Source organism: Anguilla rostrata, chromosome 12, assembly GCF_018555375.3.
Source record: "Anguilla rostrata isolate EN2019 chromosome 12, ASM1855537v3, whole genome shotgun sequence".
NCBI lineage: Eukaryota > Metazoa > Chordata > Actinopteri > Anguilliformes > Anguillidae > Anguilla > Anguilla rostrata.
The window spans coordinates 10216732-10236199 of record NC_057944.1 but is presented as its reverse complement, the minus strand read 5'-3'; the positions used below and the strand labels follow the sequence as shown (position 1 = coordinate 10236199).

At 45.5% G+C, this 19468-nt stretch overlaps 1 protein-coding gene across 2 annotated transcripts in view; it reads right to left on the bottom strand.

The window, feature by feature from the left end:
* brwd1 (bromodomain and WD repeat domain containing 1) overlaps positions 1-19107 on the bottom strand; it is a 34844-nt gene extending 15737 nt beyond the window's left edge. Inside the window, exons 1-21 of one of the 2 annotated variants that reach the window (XM_064302751.1) lie at positions 18671-19107; positions 18512-18570; positions 18374-18403; positions 18078-18137; positions 16521-16671; positions 15985-16083; positions 15717-15877; positions 15199-15420; positions 14526-14626; positions 12348-12418; positions 11647-11747; positions 10302-10342; positions 9878-9979; positions 9106-9259; positions 8698-8832; positions 7385-7513; positions 6575-6800; positions 1490-1702; positions 1215-1398; positions 961-1051; positions 478-600 (exon numbers count right to left, since the gene is read on the bottom strand). In XM_064302751.1, the coding sequence (XP_064158821.1) occupies positions 478-600; positions 961-1051; positions 1215-1398; positions 1490-1702; positions 6575-6800; positions 7385-7513; positions 8698-8832; positions 9106-9259; positions 9878-9979; positions 10302-10342; positions 11647-11747; positions 12348-12418; positions 14526-14626; positions 15199-15420; positions 15717-15877; positions 15985-16083; positions 16521-16671; positions 18078-18137; positions 18374-18403; positions 18512-18570; positions 18671-18719 (2502 nt within the window). In that variant the 5' untranslated portion in view covers positions 18720-19107. The remainder of the gene's footprint in view (positions 1-477; positions 601-960; positions 1052-1214; positions 1399-1489; positions 1703-6574; positions 6801-7384; positions 7514-8697; positions 8833-9105; positions 9260-9877; positions 9980-10301; positions 10343-11646; positions 11748-12347; positions 12419-14525; positions 14627-15198; positions 15421-15716; positions 15878-15984; positions 16084-16520; positions 16672-18077; positions 18138-18373; positions 18404-18511; positions 18571-18670) is intronic. The other variant, XM_064302752.1, reaches the window with a different exon arrangement.
* Between the last annotated feature and the right edge of the window lie 361 nt (positions 19108-19468).

Sequence of the window (19468 nt, the reverse complement as noted above, 5' to 3'; positions counted from 1 at the left end):
AGAATCCCAGTAATCAGTAATTTTTTACAGTAATCAACCTGAGACCCATCCGAGATGCAGCCCAGTACCCAGCCTGCTCACTAGGTGGTGCTGTTTTCCATAAGACGATCCATAAAAGAGCGTAGGAACTTATGGATGAATGTAAACATATTATGGACAGTCAAAATCAGTAAGTGGGCAGATGCATTTTTCCACACTGCCAGCAGGGGGAGGTTAAATTCTGATGCTCTAAACCGTTTGTGGCTGGTAGGCTTCTATAGTGTGCTGACAGACTTGCATTATTCTCAGTGTGTACAAAGAGCACGTTTCCTGCAGTAGAGATTCACAACGCGAAGCTTCCATACCTGGGGTTCATGGTTTTGGGCTGTGTAACTTTTACACCCGCAGAGTTCAGAAAGGGGGGGGGGGAGGGTTGGGTGAGGCGTGTGAGAGGAAAGGCGGGGCACCCGTTCCGCACGCGCTCAGTGCGGCCATTACCTCGGAGGTGGCGGTCTCCTCGCCCTCCTCGCAGGAGAACTCGATGAAGCTCTGGAGGTTTCTGAGCCGCTGCTTGCGAGACGGTGGCCGCTTGGTGCAGGGCACGTCCTCGTCAGAGTCGTCCTGAGGCATGGTGGGTAATGTAGTCAGTTTTTGCTGGCAGGTGTCCTGTTGTACTACGCTCGTCGTCCACTTCTCTAGCTCTTTTCCCCTCAGCCCTCCCACCATTCAATCCCTTCCCTCATTCACTTCCTTCTTTATGGAAAGTTACATCCAATCCTTCAATTATCATAAACCGATTTCAATGAACCGTTCAAAGTATAGCAGTTCAAATATTTTGGGCAGTGTGTGCACTCAATTCCTCGCTATCGTTTCACTGAACTGCCCTGAGACGATCTCTATTGTGGCACGAATTAACATTATATCGCACGTTACTCATGCGGAATGTTTCTGAAAATGAGGGCCTAGAGGCCCGACATTCACCCTGAGACTCCCGTGTGTCACCTGGCGCCTCTTTGCGTTGAACAGAGCCATCTCCTCCTCGCCCTTCATCACCCGGAACTCCTCCTGCGCGCTGAAATACAGGAAACACCGCAGGCCACTTAAATACAGCGCACACCCACAGTCCCAAAGGTCCAGCCTCTGGAGGCCCGTTACCTGCGGGGGCGTGGCCTCACCTGCAGACGCTGGGCGGGAGCTCAGACCCGTTACCTGCGGGGGCGGGGGCGGAGCCTCACCTGTAGGCGCTGGGCGGGAGCTCGGGCACCACCACGCGGCGGCGCCAGGCCTGCAGGTCCCTCTCGGTGGCCATCTGGCTGCGCGGCGCGTTCTGGTGCATCTGGCGCACGCCCTCCACCTGCCCGCTGCGGCGGAGGCCCACGTTGGACGGCGACTGGACGTCGATGCTCGCGCTGGTCGACACTGTAACCGAGCGACCGACACGCGCGTCAGAACCGGCCCGCGCTCCCAGCCCGTGACGCGGCGACCCCGCGGGGGGGACGGGATGGCGTACCTCTGCGGGGGGTGCCGAGCCGAGCCGGGGCGGGGCCGGGGGCGGGGACGTGGGCGACGGCCGGGGCGGGGCCTGGAGGCCCCCCCCGCTGGTCCTGCTGCTCCTGCAGCTGGCGGATGGCCTCGTCCAGGACGCTGCGCTGGGCGGCGGCGGCCGCCTCCTCCTGCTCCGTGGTCTGCTGGCTGATCACCTGCTCCACCACCTCGCCGTCACCTGGAGCGGAGCGGAGAGAGGCGTGAGACTCCGCCCCCTGCAGGGCCGCACAACGTGAGACTCCGCCCCCCGCAGGGCTGCAAGGAGCCAGAGAAAGAACAAATCTCCCCCCCGCCCCCAAACCCTCCACCCCCCCACCCTACTCACAACCCTGCTGTGCTTCGCCATTCACTGCTAGTCACACACACACTTCTTTCCTCAGGCCACTTAAACACACACAGCAACACGCACATTACTGCGTAATCACTGTGCGCACACAAGCGTGTTTACTGAATATATAGACAGTCACAGAACATAGAAGGACCCAGACCCTATTATGACAACCACCTGAGATCTACGTTAGACCCCAAATGGCTGACAGGACTTTTAAGTCCAATTCAATAGGGTAGACAGTGGCATGACATCACAGCTGCTCCAAAATATGAAAATCAGGCATAGCACATGGTGAAAGACATACGTCAGGAATCGAAGGAAATTGCAGATATGTTGTTGACAAATTGTCGATTTGTCAGGTCAAATTTCTAAACAAATAATCTCTCGTAGTGATTTTAAAGTTTCAGTATACTGTGTAATTTCTTTTTTATTGCTTCTAGTCTTCTATCTTTTTATTTTTCTTCCTTTATGCCTTCATTCCTTTCCTTTTTTCCTCCCATTTCACATAATTGTGTTTTTAACTGCAATTTTACAGTCTTTTATGCCTGTGTAAAGCACTTTGAATTGCCACTGTGTTTGAAAGGTGCTATATAAATAAACTTCTTGCCTTGCCTTAATATCTTCGGGGAAGATGCCATTATGTGGTGCTTACCCTTTAAAATACACTACACTGCAGGTAAAATGTAAGGTGTGACACTTGTGAGAAAATAGGCTTGGTATATTTTTAAAAGCCACAGTTCAGGGTGGTCGGTCCAACAGTCACATTTTGAATGATAATCCAGTGTTTGCCAGCATTTCCCCTTCCTAGCTTGGTTTCCAACGTCAGCTTGGATTCAGAGTGTGAATTATCTTGGATTTCTCCAGTATGGCTCTTTTCAATATCGCGCTCATTTGTGCATCCGCGTTCTCAATGTTCTCAATCTCGATGTTCAGGCAGGGTTTCCGCCAGTGTATTGCAAGCCCGGCGGGCAACTGGGCCTAAATTGACCCCCCGCCGGACCTAAGCATCGAGGATTATTATTATTATTATTTATTTTTATTATTTTTTTAAACATATTTTTAATATGTTTTTTAAACTACAGTTACAGTGGGGCGGCTTGGTTGGAAAGCTCACCAGCGACATCTGTTGGTTAAAACGTGAACGCACTATAGGAAAACAGCAGGTCTGTTCTTTACCCTCATTGTGCATAGAGTGACGTTCAACACTTGATGCTTCCAACTATCACAAGCTAACGGTACCTAGCAAGGCACCATTTCTTTAGTAGGCTAACTAACCTCGTTACAAACTGTGTTATCACTTCATCTCGTCGGTAAGTAGCCTACATTCTTTTTATATTAACTTACGCAGTGTGTAGGTAACGTTAAACTAGTAGCATGAATGTAACGTTCGATACATTGTAACATTACATGATGTATTAATCGCCATCTAAATAACGACTTCACTTGTTTATTAATAACGTTAGCTTGGTGACATTGATATGCACGACAATGTGGTCATTTAGCTAACTTAGCTAGCTAGCCAAACAGTTAGTAATAGATACATAGATATTTTGTTGTTGTTGAAATGTGCCCAGCATTCCAAGGCTGTACATTGTTGTAAGATTTAGTAGCCAATAAGTAGGCAGTGTTGTGCATATCCCGCTCTTACAGCTCGTTTCCAGCCCAAACCACTGCAAAGAGAGAAAACTTTTTTTTTTTGTCAGGGACATTTCCTTCTGACATCTACGACGGCAATCGCAAACACGATATTTATTTAGCCCTTTTGTATAGCTATTTCCATGGATAAAATCGCATTTATTATTATTATTTATTGGTAAAAACATTTATTTCGTATCCAGTGAGATAGCAAACTACTTGCACGTTACATGACGTGTAGCCATTTCGTAATACGATCGCATTTCAAGCTAGAAAATAACCCGTTAATCCAGAGAAATTGCTGAGTCGTCTTAGAATCTTTATCGCAACAGAATGTATCAAGGCTGGCAGCCCGGATCAAATTTGTTGTGACAGCTGCCGTCCAAAACAAACACCTGAGAGAGGTTGTCTGCGTGCGTGCCTCCCCCAAGGCGTTACGTCATTGTTTCGCAATGCGCAGCTGTCCTAAAAACATGCTAGCTTCGATAAGCGGAATCGATAAGCTCGGAGCCATACGATTCCAATGAATAGGACAACTTGGAACTGGTTCGCGATTCCCATCCCTATTTAAATGTCCCCAGCATTCCAAGGCTTGTTGTAAGATTCAGTAGTTTTTTGTGGAGTGCAAAAACTTTAATATTATTTAATTTCTTTTGTTGTTGTTGAAAACACAGCATTCCAAGTCTGTACATTGTTGACAGATTCTTTGTAAGACTATGCTATGCTGTAAATAGTTGTTGATTTTTTAAAATGTGTGTTGAATAAATGACTTATTTATAACAACATTCACATTACGTAGTTATATTTTCAAATCTTCAGTCAGCTTTTAGCACTGACTTAATGTAGGGCCCAATGGAATCTGTGTTATAGCTTTTTTAAATTCTCAATTCCGTGATTCCGTCCGTGATTCTGTTATCACAGAAACTATAGGGCCCTACTTTAAAGCTGCCATCAGTCCGTCGCAGGCCCGTGCCGGGCCCCCATCAAAAAAGACACTTGGCTGCCGGCCCCTGTCAAAAGATACTTGCCACCGGGCCTAACAACTTTTCTGGGGGAAACCCTGTCAGGAGCACACACTGTTCCTTCCAGTGAGACTAACTGAACATCTGACCAAACCTTTCCTGCAGCTGTGACCTTATTTCAGAAACCGCAACACCAAACATGTTCTCTGTGCACCCTGCACGTGCACCAAAACTATTACCTTTAGATGTTGTAAACATCGTTCTTGAAGGACGAAATAACTTCATTTTCTTCATACATATACATGATGTTACTTGTATACTTGGTGCCATTAATATATACCAGATAGTTAGATTAATTTCCACAGGCTTTACATCTCTTGGGTATAGAACTCGTTTGATTTTCCACCAAAATACAACTCCCATAAAGCATTTCACCTACATTTCAGACGTCAGTCCACTATGCAATGAACCATGGGAGACTGAGGCCAAAAGTGAAACATGGAAATGGCCATACACACTTTCCTACAAGCTAAAGTTTAAAAGATAGGAACATTGTATTGATGTGCCAATTTGCTTGGCTGACAGAGCCATTTCAGTGTGTATGCAAGGGAACTTTAATCGGATGACCATCTCTTAAAGTCGCTTTCAAAGACATCTTTTGAAAACGAATCTGTGGACTTAATTTAATTTTTCCTTTTCTTAAGTTGACCTTGTTTTCATATTTTCTGCCTCTTGAATTCATCATTTTGATTATGAATGTTGTTTTATTGTGAAGCACATGTTGCTCTACACAGTTTATCACCATTAAAAATGGCAATGATCATGAAAAGCCACAGATAGCAACAAATGTAGTTTTCAGATGAAAGGGCAGATTTATTCCCAACGAGCAGTAATCATCAGAGGGATGCTCTCTAACGTTTATGAGTACAGCCTTGCATATTCCTGCACTACAAAGTAAAGATGAGTTTTCCCATTTTTGGTGACTTTCTCCATTAAGAAACCAGCACTAAACCCCTTCACCGCAGCTGTCTGGGTATCTACCCTTTGGTTCCTTCTAACATGGCTATTCAGTGTCCGTTACCATGGAGACCTCTGACGTCGCTGACAATGAAAGCATCCGGCCAAACTATTCATAAACGCACAAAAGGATGCATTTTGGAATTTCGGGGTTCCCACACCCACCAATTCAATACCCTTTCAAGGTCCCACTCCCCCAAATTCAAGGGTGACCCACGATGACCGCACAGTAGGGTCACAAACGTTTCAGATCATCAATTAGGCAATAAAAATAGCCAAAAAATGCACAGCTTCCCAGGGTCAGCCCTTTCAAGCTCAATCCAACACACAACACAGTCTCTGATCCGGGATCAGTTTCGAAGGGAAAGATTCTAACATCACGGACATTACACTGTAAATTCATTAATTCATATCTTATCGCGCCAAACGAATATCCACTGTGATGCGATGTCATTTGCTTCTAGGAGGTCATACTCCGTCACAGGTGGACTTAAGGGACAATTATTTAGGATGTGGTCCATATCCTGGTTTTCTGCACCACATGAGCATCTCCCATGTTCCCTCAATCCCCATCCAACCATATTTGATCCTGTTTTTCCCACTCCAGATCTTGCTCTATTAAGTGTACACCATTCTCTCCTATTTAGTGATGTTCCATTTGGCAAACTCTCTGCTGGGTCTTGCACAGCAGCATTAGGATGTGTTAACTGGTCTTGCTCTCTCCACAGTTTAAGCCTACATAGTTGAGGGGGCATATTATCTGGCAATTCGTCCACTGTTGTAAAACTTTTTCTTGATTTAAGGCGTGCGGGAACTGGTGTATCATGGTGTAGAGGGTGCCGCGTATCTGAACTTTGCTTTTGCCTTTCAAGTCTTGCGGAGACTTCCCTTCTGATGGGCGGGGGAGTAATCCCAGCTAGCTTATACACAATGTTGACCGGAGCGGAACACAAGACTCCGGTGATGGTACGACACTGTAAATTATGCCCAAACTCAAGAAATTACAAAAACCAAAAAAAAAAACCCAATCCCCCTGATTGGGCGGATTGACCCAATACTACCAGACAGCGCGGAATCTTCCGGTAAAGCCTGCCGGCGCACTTACTGGTGGCCACGTATCCCAGCTGGGGGACCAGGTGCTCGTCGGCGAAGTTCTCCCGCCCCGGGACGAGCCTCTGGTACCTGGGGGGGTGCGGGTTCCCGTCCACGTCCACCAGGAAGGGCGGGGGCATGAGGTGGGGCGCCTGCTGCGTCTGCTCGTCCAGCACGAAGCCGTTGCCGTCGCGGATGAGCGGCCGGTAGTCCGTGTGGAAGAACACCTGGTCCGGAAGCTGGAGGAGAGGGGAAGACTTCCGTCACTGACTGGGAGAAACATGTCCGCTAGAGTCCCCGATAAATCAACTCATCGCTCAGTCACAAACCCAGTTACACTGTCACAGCAGCGCTGAACACAGCTAGAGGAAAAGGAAGAAGCCCTAAACTGCAGAACTGTTTCTTGATATGGTCACACGCTAGTCCATATTTATTACAATATGAAAACTTATATTAAGGTAACAATGTTACAAAGCCAGATCTGGGTAAAATATGTATTTATTTTGGATTCAAATACTTCTCTGTGCTCTATTGATCTTGCCTGGTGTAAATGAGCCTGCCAATATGACCAGAAGGTGGGGTTTGCACTTTCTGAGAGTATTTCATTGGTTCCAGTGACACCAGACAAGATCAGTAAAGCGTAGAAAAGTGTTTGAATCCAAAATGAATACGTATTTGATCCAGGTCTGAACGAAGCCCCTTATGAAAGGGTCGCCCGTGCACACGTACTCTTTCTCAGCGGAGAAGCTTCCGGTGTCGGCGTGCCGTGAAACCCGGCGGGCGCGGGATTTGGCGGGGGGCGGCGGCCGCCTGCCGCGCTTACCTTCTCGTAGGGCCTGGAGCTGCCGAAGCCGAACACCAGGAGGTGGCCGTGGGAGTCAGTGCAGGCAAAGTGCTGGCCGTCCGGAGAGAACTTGCAGTCGAACACGGCGCCGTGACCCTGGCCCTCAATCTGCACAAGTGAGTCAGCGCGAGAGCCAATCAAAAGCGAGAACCAATCAAAGGCAAGAGGCAATCAAATGCAAAAACCAATCAAAACGAGAGAACCAATCAAACACAAAAACCAATCAAAACAAGAGAACCAATCAAATGCGAGAACCGACAGAGTCAACCTAACGCTAGCTACATTACTGTCATTTAGAAGACACTCTTACCCAGAGTGACTCACACATCAAGGCTCCATTTTTACACAGTGAGCATTTATGCAGGTCGATTCATACTGAAGCAATTCAGGTACAGTACCTTAAGAGCCCTCCTCAACTGGGTTACAGGAACTTAAAAACTGGCAGAAACTATCCAAAACAAGGAATTTTATTTAACCTTTATTTACCCAGGGTAGGTTCACTGAGCACAGATGCTCTTTTGCAGGAACGCCATGCTTCACACTCATACATATAACAAAAAGGATCCTAGAGCACTTTTGTGCTGAGTGGTCTGTTCCCTGTTTAGTTGAGTGGTCTGTAGCCTGTTCAGCTGAGAGGTCTGTGCTCTGTTCAGCTGAGAGGTCTGTGCTCTGCTCAGCTGAGTGGTCTGTGCTCTGCTCAGCTGAGAGGTCTGTGCTCGGTTCAGCTGAGTGATCTGTACTGTTTAGCCGAGTAGTCTGTGGCCTGCAGCCTGTTTAGCTAAAAGCAAAGAAATCTTTCGGTACACTTTTTTCTGTGAGTTGCCGACTCAAATTCCCTGTCAATGTCGTCCACTGACCAGGTACTGATCAAAGCTCGCACCTTTGTCATTAGTCTGCAATTTTGTCTGATTTTCTTCTTCCATTTCAAAGCTTGCTTGCTCTCTAGCTGCTGCTATATGTTTTTTCAGTTGCTGGCATTGGGGCTTGTGGTCTGCTTAATTCTCACAAATACTGTACTTGACCAATCAGCACTGCAAGCTCCACCCCGATAGTTTACGGACCTTCGGAAAGTACTAACTCACCAGCAGAGACTAAAGGGGTACAAGGACCGTGCCCCAGGAACCAAACCTGGGAATCAAACCCACAACCTTTCGGTTATAAGTCCAGTTCCCTACCCATTAAGCTGCACTGGCACCCCCTTTGAGCAGAGACGCCGTTACACAGAAGCCGCTGATAAAAAGCGCTCCTGCATGTTATATAGCTGCTGTTGTCATTTAAGGACACAGGCGTACCATATTGAAGTAGTGCTGTATCTTGGTGCCCCTGAAGAGGTCCCAGATGAAGACGCTACCGTCGTGCCCAGCAGACAGCATGACCCTGGGATCAAAGGGGTGTGGCTCCAGCACAAACACCTCCGCGTCATGACCCTGCAGGAGGCAACAGCACGGTTAGTCTCTCCTCATTGGTTCATTCAACAATAAACACACAACTGGCTCCTAGGTCTTACAATGCCACACTTTCAGACAACCAGTTCACTTGAAACAAGCAACAAGATTCTTCTCACAGAAGTGACAAAACAGGGGGGCATATCTAATTGGTTCAGTCAATGACCTTTGCATGGAAACAAGTCTGTTTCGCCCAACCAATAACGCTCTGTTAACTGCGATGATAAGAGGTAGGGGAGAACACGGCTGTCTCACTTTCAAGATGTGGAGCAGCTGCCCCGTGTGCGAATTCCACACTTTGAGCAGGTGGTTGTTGACCGCTGTGATGACCATGTTGTCGTGGCGATCCCAGGACACCATCGTCACTTTGGATTTGAAGAAGCTCTCCTCGTCAGTCTGAGACTGTGAACTTCGACGTAAAGAAAAACAGAAAATTTGCATAAATCTGTCAAAGAACAGACCAAACCCTGGCTCACTCAACCACAAGATCTCCATTCTACTACAAAAGCAACTACTGCACTTTTAGTTGAGAAGATCTGTATCAACTCAAGTTTAAGGTCCCATATTCATAAAAATTATTCATTTTCCATTGCTGGATGTGTGAGTGCAGATTACTTTGTAGTGAACCACTAGAATATAGAGAAATAGCTTCAGTGTTGAGTGGTGAAGTGGGGTTGGGGGTTGTGTAGTGAAATAGCTTCGGTGTTGAGTGGTACAGTGGGGTTGAGGGTTGTGTAGAGAAATAGCTTCAGTGTTGAGTGGTAAGACCTGAAATAACCACATAATTACCTTAAGTCATTTGGGACATGCAAATGACATTTGTGAAACAAACCTTTGGTGAGAAAAGCATTACCTGTACCTCCGGAAACGTGGGTGCACACGGATAAGCCCACAGGAGGCCTGAACGACTACCCACAACAGCAACTAACTCAAACTGCCCAATCAGAACAGGGGACAAGGTAGTGGAAGGGCGGAGCATGTCTGATGTCATTCCTAAAAAGGGGGGGGGGGGGGTGAGGGGTCCTACCCAGGGAGAGTAGCAGACATGTCTAGCAGTGTGCTGCTCCACTGGTGGTGCTGTTTCAGGCCCCAGATTCGAGCCGTGCCGTCCCTGCTCCCGCTCACGAACCTGCCCAAAGATAGCGCCCGATCAAAAATATTCACCGATGAACCAAATTCACCACGAGCAGATCTAAACCAGTCAGAATTAAACATATCCAGAGATGGAAAAAATTACCTTCCTCACTCAAATAGATCTAAACAGATATAATTACTCAGATTCATTAGAATGGAAGATTATTTTTCGATCTCTTCTAAAACCGGTCAACATATATCAATCACGGACGTTCCTCGGACCTAAACGTTCTTACGATCTTGTTTTCAGAAATAGATCCAATTAGACTGAACAAAATGTGTTCCACTCAACATATCGATCAAAATAGATCACATACCTCTCCCCAGAATGACAGAACTGGATACTGTCGACCTTGTCCTGAAAACATGAAGGAAATCATTTTAAATGGGTCGCCTACTTGTCACACAGCAATTCTGCCATGGTTACTAATTCTTAAAATGTCTCGTCGCTAACACTAGGTGCTTGTCACAGAAAATATTGGCTAAAGTCACGAAGCAGTCATGGCACTGTTATCCAAAAAAAAAAAAAAGGAAACAGAACAAAAAGCAGCAGAAATCCTGGAAAGTTTTAGAATAATAATTTATTAACGAATAGATGCACGCAAAGCAGTGGGAAACCATTAAAACAGCATGCGCAAGGGTAGTGAACAAATTAACAAATGCTTGAAGTTTCAAAAGAAATCAGCGGGCAGTTGCCACTAGGAACAAATACCAGCAAATACATTACATTACATTACATTAATTTGGCAGACGCTTTTATCCAAAGCGACGTACAAGAAGTGCATTTTCATGATCGTAGACAACTGATGTTGTCTACGATGTTGTCTAATACAGTGCATTTAATTGCTTCAGTCCATCAAAGAGAGAAAGAGCATGCATCCTCAAATTGCATGACTAAAATAACAAATCAGGGTTACCGTGTGTCATTGGTTATATCTTTAGTTTGTTTTGGTACAGCCCGTTGTAGGCTACATTGCGAGATTTGAGCCTTTGATGGAGCACCCGCTGTCAGTGACAACGTTACCTTCAGAAGAAAAGGAGCACACGCCATCAACACTGTTGACGGGGGCCAAACATTTGACTGCGATAACCGACAAGGATGGGAAATCCTGATCCCAGCGCATTCCGGAATCCGTGGACACTGTTGCACTTGGTTTCCAGCCCCGAGCAATGCGGTTAAAATGCTCAGGCGTATACAAATCACACTGACGATGACATTAAGGTAGACAGGTACCATTCAAAACTGCCAAAAATAAAAAATAAATTGCACAGAATACACTAAATCGGAGGGGAGGATGGTAGCTGATATGGCAAGAAACAGGAAGTGTCACAAAGCCGCAAATTCTTTTTATTACTTCAAAAAAAAGAAATCAAAACTGTGACAACCACAACTTCCGTGGGAAACACCCAGCGGTACAACAACCATCCCGCCTGACTCATCCTTTAACCACGTTTCACAGGTACGTGGCAGGTTAAATTGTTTTTTTGAACAGGATGACTCGTGACCATGTCTGCTTTTTTTATTCTTCCTAGAAAGACAGACAGTGAGAGAGAGAGAGCGAGAGAGAGCGAGAGAGAGCGAGAGAGAGAGAGAGAGAGAGAGAGAGAGAGAGATTGAGAGAGTGAGAGAGAGAGAGAGAGAGAGAGAGAGAGGAGTCTTACTGTGTGGGAGTCCAGCTCGGAAATCTTCTCTGGGGTTCCACAGCCCAGGTAATAGACTCTGATCACATGGTCAGTGCTTCCAGTCACCAAGAACATCCCACCTACGACATTCAACAGGAACACTTTCTCAGACCATTGCCACACATCCCAAACCACGCCACAGTTTCACTTTTCCTTTCTCTCTGAACGAATCAGGCCTGTGAGGAAGTGAATTGAAGCAAAGAGTTCCCAAGGAGGCGATCAAACCAACAACACAAAAGTTGGGAAAACACTAAAGCGTTGGAAAAAAAAAGAAGATTTCTTGGGCTGAAAATGCACAAGGCGAATAACTGCCCGCGGAGCAAAGAAAGCTCCTGCACTGCGTTCTATGGGCTGGCGACGCGTTTCACAGCGCGGTGCTGCCGGAGGAAGAGAGCTCCGTCTCAAAACGCATCGCCAGCAGACAGACGCTTTCGCCTTCTGCATTTCAAGTCCAAAAATATCCATTTCCATTTCTGCTGTTACTTTGTCTCCACCAGCATCCCGATGGCTACATAACGTCTGAATGACACAAGCAGACGCTATCGATGTTTGCATAGCACTATTTAAACCTAATTTACCGTTTTAATTAACATGAACACGCAAGGCACCGCACTGAATGATCTCTGCGTTGACCCTTCTATTTATTTGTTTGGGGTTTTTTGTTTTTTTTTGGTCCTTACCGGCACTGAAGGAAGAACAGATGACTTGCACCCCCGGTCTCGGCCGCTCTGTAAACTTGTGAGGCCGATCACTTGAACACAAACAGAAAACACGTTTCAGGCCTTTTTGCCTCCTCTCGTTTGCCCGACCGTATCGGGTTTGCTTTACGACAATCGGGGGCCAAAAAGGGACCGTTTACAAGAGAGAACCGTTACTTCCCCACAGATTCCTAAACGCTTAAAAAAAAGTGATGTCATCAACAAAAAAAAAAGAATCAGAATTATTTTGTCTAATGAATAGCCTACTACAAAGCACAGCCTATAAAAAAACAGCTATTATCAGTGTCTGTATCTGTGTGTGTGAGGGACACACAGGTTTATATATATTTGCCCACTCATACGTGGTATATACACATTAACCCCCCCATTCAAACTTAATAGTTTCTATTCATTAGGCCTCCCTGCTCTGTAATGAAGACATCCTGTGGGGTAGCGCCAGTTCATTCACACCCTTGAGCGGTGTTCTTCAGCTGGCCACTGGAAGCAGTCAAGCCGCCACTGATATCCGAACCCAGCTCCTCTTTTTAACATTTTCAGGTGAGATATGTGACAAGCACTCGTGTACGTTTCACGGCCTGTAAAAAGAATCGACTCAAAACAGCCCAATCGATTAATGAGCCGTTCAGAGTCAGAGGCAGAGGGCTGCGACCTGACCCGAGTTTCGAGCTCGGGGCCGGATTCGGCTTCATCTTCTAACGAGTGGAAAGGAATTATTTTACATGTCTCAAACGTAATTTATTTGAAGAAATAAACGTATTGTTTTAACTCATTTTGCACATGTGCACACCCTCTTTTCAGTCCAAGTGTTAAGAGCCTGGCAAATCGTTCGCAGAAAGAAATCATACGAAAATCGCTTAAGGGAGAACTTCGAATGAGTCGGGAACGGCTTTGCTGTGGGAATATTACGACCTTGCTGTGGCCGCCTATTAAAAAGCTCAACGGTCACGTAAAGGAGAGTCAGTATAAACGCAACGCATCATAAGTGTAACGCAGTCAATAACTTTTTGTACACCGCATGCTTTTTTTTGCTATTGTATGTTTACAGAATGTCATCTAAAGAGACGACAGGGCTGGAACCCAGGAAGGACATGGAGGGCTTTTAGATTTGGAGATTAGGGACAGTAGATGGTGTTGAGAACCATCTATGTGTAGTGTTCCTTTTGGGGAGACCTAAATTGTGTCTAATATTAGTTCATAATGAATTGTACTCACCGATGTGTCTGACTCTAAGTTAGTTCAGTGTTTAATGTTAAATATGCTCAACCAATTTGCTTGTTAACAGCGCATTATCTTCTGGATGCTCCAGGGGATTAATTTTTAAAAAAACAGCCACCTGGTCACAGGCATTTATAATAAGCACACACAAGACTGGTCTGTATGGCAAGCTATTTGCTTTTTAAAAGTTTACCCGGGTGTTAAGAAACAAACAAAAGCGGCTTTTCTCGTCGATCTGAACGTTAGCACAACTCACTTCACGGTAAGGTACGAAGCTGCTTGTTCATCAATGTTTGCGCAGTCTTTTCTCAGAAAGCCCTACGCTTTATGATCTGAGGGTGTGGCTGGTCGCACGTTACCATCTGAAATGTGTTTCCTTGATTAACATTAGTATGTGCAGAAAAAACCTCCATACGCGCATTATAGGGCGCTTTCATTCACTGTTACAATTATTCCTCCCCTCTGTTACAGTTAAGAGACTAGGCTGTATGAATGTCAGACTGCTTGTACTTTGGCTTAAACTGTATCCGACTTGAGTTATGAATCTTATTGAAACATATAATGACTACTGACATGTCAAAGCTGTTCGAAGTAAAATTTCATTATTATTCATCTACTAAAGTCTGATTAAAACTGGACAGGAGATGGACAGCTGTCCGGTGCTCACTAACTTATTCCTGTCCCAGCGTTCCTCTGTGAACTAAAGCCAGAGGAAAAAGCCCTGTGATGCCTTCAATCAGGTCTGCCCTTATAGAACGAGCTTTAGGCACAAAAACAAAGTACTTGAGTAGACCCAAGGACAAAATCAGCTTGTCACCGTTTAGAGAAAATCGTAAAATGTCCCACCCCTAGTCACCACCTGCAGGAAGAGAGCAATTTTCCCGCCTGCAGTAACTGCTGACGAATTTGGGCGAGGGGGATCACCTGAAATTGATGTTGTTCACGTCCCACTGCCACACGCACACCGTGGCATCCGTTCCCGTGGAAACCATGTACCTCTTGGAGCCCTTGGCAAACGGAGAGAACTGCGGACACACAAAGGAATTTTGAGAACCAAAAAGGATTAAATTGTGATTATCTTTTCCCGTATTTTAAACACTGGCTTTTTGTGCTCGTATAGGCTGCTGTAGCTTGTTGTCAAACTTTGCGTTTCATCACTATTGTGTTTCTGGCCATTATGTGCTTGTACAATTATTACGTCTTAAATGGCTACATAATGCACAGTACGAGTGTGAACATCACCCAATTCTGCACAAAAGCCAAAGAATTTTTAAAAGTAAATAAAGCAATGATAATGGCCGAAGGGGGACGCAGTCTAGTGAAAAAAAGTTAAACTTTGGGCGGGAAAAAATTTGAACCCACTTGAATTACAAATCTTGTTCTACAGCAGCTGCCCACAGAACTCAAACAACCGGTTCCAGGGTCTTTACAAAAATGTATTTCTCACCCCTCCCACAATAGAGAAAAAAAAGTCTAACCGACGCAAGGTCTGTGCCTGGGGCCAAAATCCAGCCAAGCCGATCTGTGACAGCCAGCGAGTGAGGGACAGAGCTGGGGAACTCCCTGACCTGCGGCGCATGGGTGCAGCGCCCCCTACCTGCAGGGAGGTGATGGAGCCGCTGTGGCCCTGCAGGACGGCCACAGGCGCGCAGGTGCGGAGGCACCACACCCGGATGGTCTTGTCGCAGCTGCCGGCGGATATCAGGGTGTTCTCGAAGTTGACGGCCAGGTCCGAGATCTCGGCCGAGTGGCCGCGGAGGGTGGAGTGGAGCCGCCCGTCGAAGGAGGACCAGATCTTCACCAGGCAGTCGTCAGCGCCCTGGGGGGGGGGAGGAGCGGCGTTCACAAACAGGGAAGGGAGGGAGGCAGGGCGGCCATCTTGCCGTCGTTCACATTTGAACGCTTTTATTTTTAACGGAAACTGAAAAAAAATCAAGTATCGGAAGCAACCCGGTTCAACCTCTGGTTCAACACCTCCTAAGACCCTAAACTACGCTCAATCTTAGTCACGGCTGTTCTTGAACTACGGCCCGAAGCCTTTTGAGAACATCAATTGTGAGGCGCTGTATAAGAACGCTGGGCTGGTCCAGAGCCCTCCAGGGTCCCCCTGCTCACCGTGAAGATCCGGAGACCGGTCCGGTCGAACGCGATGCAGTAGACGGCCGACAGGTGTCCCAGAATCCTCCTGTGCAGCCTCATGTGCAGATAGTTGCTCACGGGGTTGACGGAGCTGAACCTCTGAGCTCCGGTGAGTTCCCTCCCGCGACACACCATCACTGCCGGCGACGCACACGCAGCCGTTAGAGCCCAGCCACGGAGGCCCAACCCGCCATATTCACATTTAAAAATGGTAAAAACCGCCAAAAAGCCTGAGAACGCCTACCGAGGTTGGGAGGGTCCCTGCAGCTCAAAGACACCTCCGGCGGTCTTCCCCTGTGGAGCGCGGCGAAAAACGATCCCTTCCGCACGACTTTTCTGCAGTCTTGGGGGGGGGGGGGCGGGGGAGTTGAGCAATATCACATCATCACACAACAATATCAAACGCCACAATGAGCATCCACAGCTGGTCCAGGCTCAAGGTACAGGGCAGGAAAATTCAAGGCGGCAAAGAATGTTTATCGTCATCCAAAACATTTTCAAAAAATGACGTCAGGAACAAATAAAAACCTTTTTCAATACTACCAACACAAGGCTTTGGTTTAGAAATGGGTTACTGAACCAACTGTATAAAGTGTTCAGTAATTAAATGTATCAGTGCTCGGAGCAGGATGAGAGCTTTCTCGTATTAAAAAATGTCCCTATACAAGGTTTATACATGATACAGATTTTAAGCGAGTCTAACAGAATTTCATGGAATATTAGCTACGAAACGGGCCTGGTGATACTTCAGGCTATTCGCTAATTCGGAAAGAAGGGTACCTTTGGCCGTGCGGAGGAGCGAATGTCGCCCTGTACCCAGGAGAGAGCGCACCCTGGACACGCTGGACGGGACCTCCCGGTCCAGAATCGGGCCCATCTGCTTGCAGATCTGCAGCAGGTGGTCTGGTGCCACATGTCTGTTGGCAGCCACCTACAAAACAACAATGTCAATTACACAAATTTACAGTACACAAATACATATTCATTATTAACATTCCGTCATTTCTATCAACTCTATTGTTAATGTCTAAAGTAAATGTGTAGTGAGGTTACAACATTAGGAAAAAGAATGCAAAAGTAAATAAAATACAAAATAACATAGTCAGCTTCCCAATACAGAAAAAGCGCATCAATAAATACAAAAGCTATTGAGCAGAGCTTGGGTTAAAAACAAGCCCAGGACTTAACAATAAGGGCCATGCACTGACATTTTGTTGACAGGTTGAAACTGAATTTAGAGTTCTCCCACCGTAACTATGACGGAACGTGCACTAGGGTCCCCTGTACCTGAAAGTCATTTGGATACCTGTTTTCCATTTTCTCGCAAAAACAGTTAAACCGAACCCATAGGCAAACTAGACTCAAAGGCCAGGAGCAGCAAAACTGGCATTCAAAATATCACGTATGATAAGGACGCAAGGAAAGGTTTAGCACATACTAGCAACTCTGTGGAAATGCGACCATTTGAAAGCAAATGGTAACGGCGTTTATTTATTTACAGTGTTTCTGCTGGATTGCATTCAGGCTGAACTGAACTATATACTACACGGCCAATTCGCATTATTGACAGATTTTTTTTTTTTTTTCAAAACCATTCAATAATTACAGAATGATTCTTCTGAAAAATAAATAATAAAATTAGCCATTTTAGTAGGTTAGTCATTTTTTATAGATATTGGCCGCATCGTGTTCATTTATTTTTATTAAAAATTAATCCAGACGATCATTTTCGGGGGGGAAACATGATTAGAGAGAAAGGTGGAAAACAGAACCGCATTTGTACATTGTACGATAAAAATGATGCAGACCATAGCAGCTTAAAATAAAAATCACATTTTTGGAAACAGAAGGTCCTTGGCTCAATTTCAGACGGTAACATCTGCTCCTGCCTGAGAAGGCACCGGCTAACTTTATGCAAAACACATTTCCATTTCAGACGAATCACAGAGCAGGTCACAAGCGATATAATTTAACCAAAGTAAATACACGCAGTGGATTGGCCACATTGGACAATCGATACTTAGCCACACCCACAGGAGTCCCACCCTATCTGCAATACAGCACTCAGAAATAAAATGTATCTTTCCTAATCACGGTTCCGCTATATTAGCTTAGAAACCCGAATGCGAGTCGACGATTTACCACGATTCCTCTCTAAACTCTCACCGTAAACAAAAATCTGTCAACTGATTTAAACGAGAGCAGCACACTGCTGTCGACGCTAGACTGACAGTAGCTACGAGTACACCCTGGTGGAGTTGTTAGTATATACAGACATTCAACAATGAAGACAGAATATTAAATAATTATTAACAATGTGTATTTATACACTCTTACCAAATCTTCGTATGATCTAGGATGAGAGTTTCCTTCCCAGTCCAATCTCCTTGGCAGGAGCTTTAAAGACAAGGGCCAGCGTTAGGGCGAAAAACACAATTTTATTACAAGTACCGGCTTCACTACTAGCCTCTGAAATTAGATTTGTAAAAACGAGTGATGTCAAAAAAGAGAGACAGGGTCACACATACAAGCGGTTAAAAAAAAAACATTCAGCCAAGACAAGTTTCACGTTCCAGTGCCGAGACGCAAGCAGAGGTAGTACCGGGGGTTTAGCGGAGTCGCAATATACACACCTGGTATTCCTCCAATTCACTCACTAAAACCTGCAATAGATTAAAAATCTAAATTTCAGATGACAACATTGACACAAGAATTAGCAGACAGTTTTGCACGCCGAATGAAGAAATGAGTAGCGGCTAGCCATAGCTCACCTCAGCCGCTTTCCGACAGGGACCAGTCGTTAAAAAACGAGAAATTAGGTAATATAGCTCTACAAAGGGAAACAAGAGACATAAAGACCAGAATGGGATTTAAAATGTAAAAATCATAATATCTATATTTTGAAATGTATTCACTTTTAGGCGTCTTACCCGATTCAAGGAGCGAAACATTCTGACTTTTGGCCACTGAATCAGCCATTGCTGAGGGGGTAAAAATTTCGTCGAACTTATTTTAACTAATCGAATGATATATTTATTTAATTTCAGTTTCTCTGCTCTGACCCCCTCCTCGGTAGCTCCCGCTCGCAATTCTGCCAGTTTTCGGTCGCCATTGGAAGGATGAGGCCTCTGCTCTCCGAGATACTTCCGCCAGAGGAGAGGAAATGGGGGGTGGGGAAGAAAAAAAATAATCCTGTAACAAAGGCAGAGCACAGCTGTATCAAAAGGCTCTTTCTCAGGATTTTGAAAACTTCTTTTTTTATTTCAACCCCACTGTAGTTACAAAAACGTTGCACAAGGAGTGAAACGCCACGAAAAAGATATTGTTTTCTTGTTTTCTCCTGCAAGGTCGAGCATGTCTTTGCGATGACGTCACATATTATGGCGACACAAAGACTCGGGTCGAGATTACATTGTCGACACATTTAGCAACCTTTATCATAAATTGAACACATGCAATGATGTTGTCGTCTAATATTAACTACGGTTATGTCCGTCTACTTGATTAACGTTCTCGTTTCTGTCGTTTAAAGTAAAGATGGGGAAACCCGAACGTGCATAATAGGCTATTTCCGAACTAAAGAGTTTCTCGCCTGAATATCCCCCCAAGTTTGTGCCTGCTCAGATAAAATGAACAATTAGTAAATTCGATGTATTTTCACTAACATACTACCTGAAGTCATCGGGATATGCCTCGAATAGATGTAAAATTCTAACAACAACAAAAAA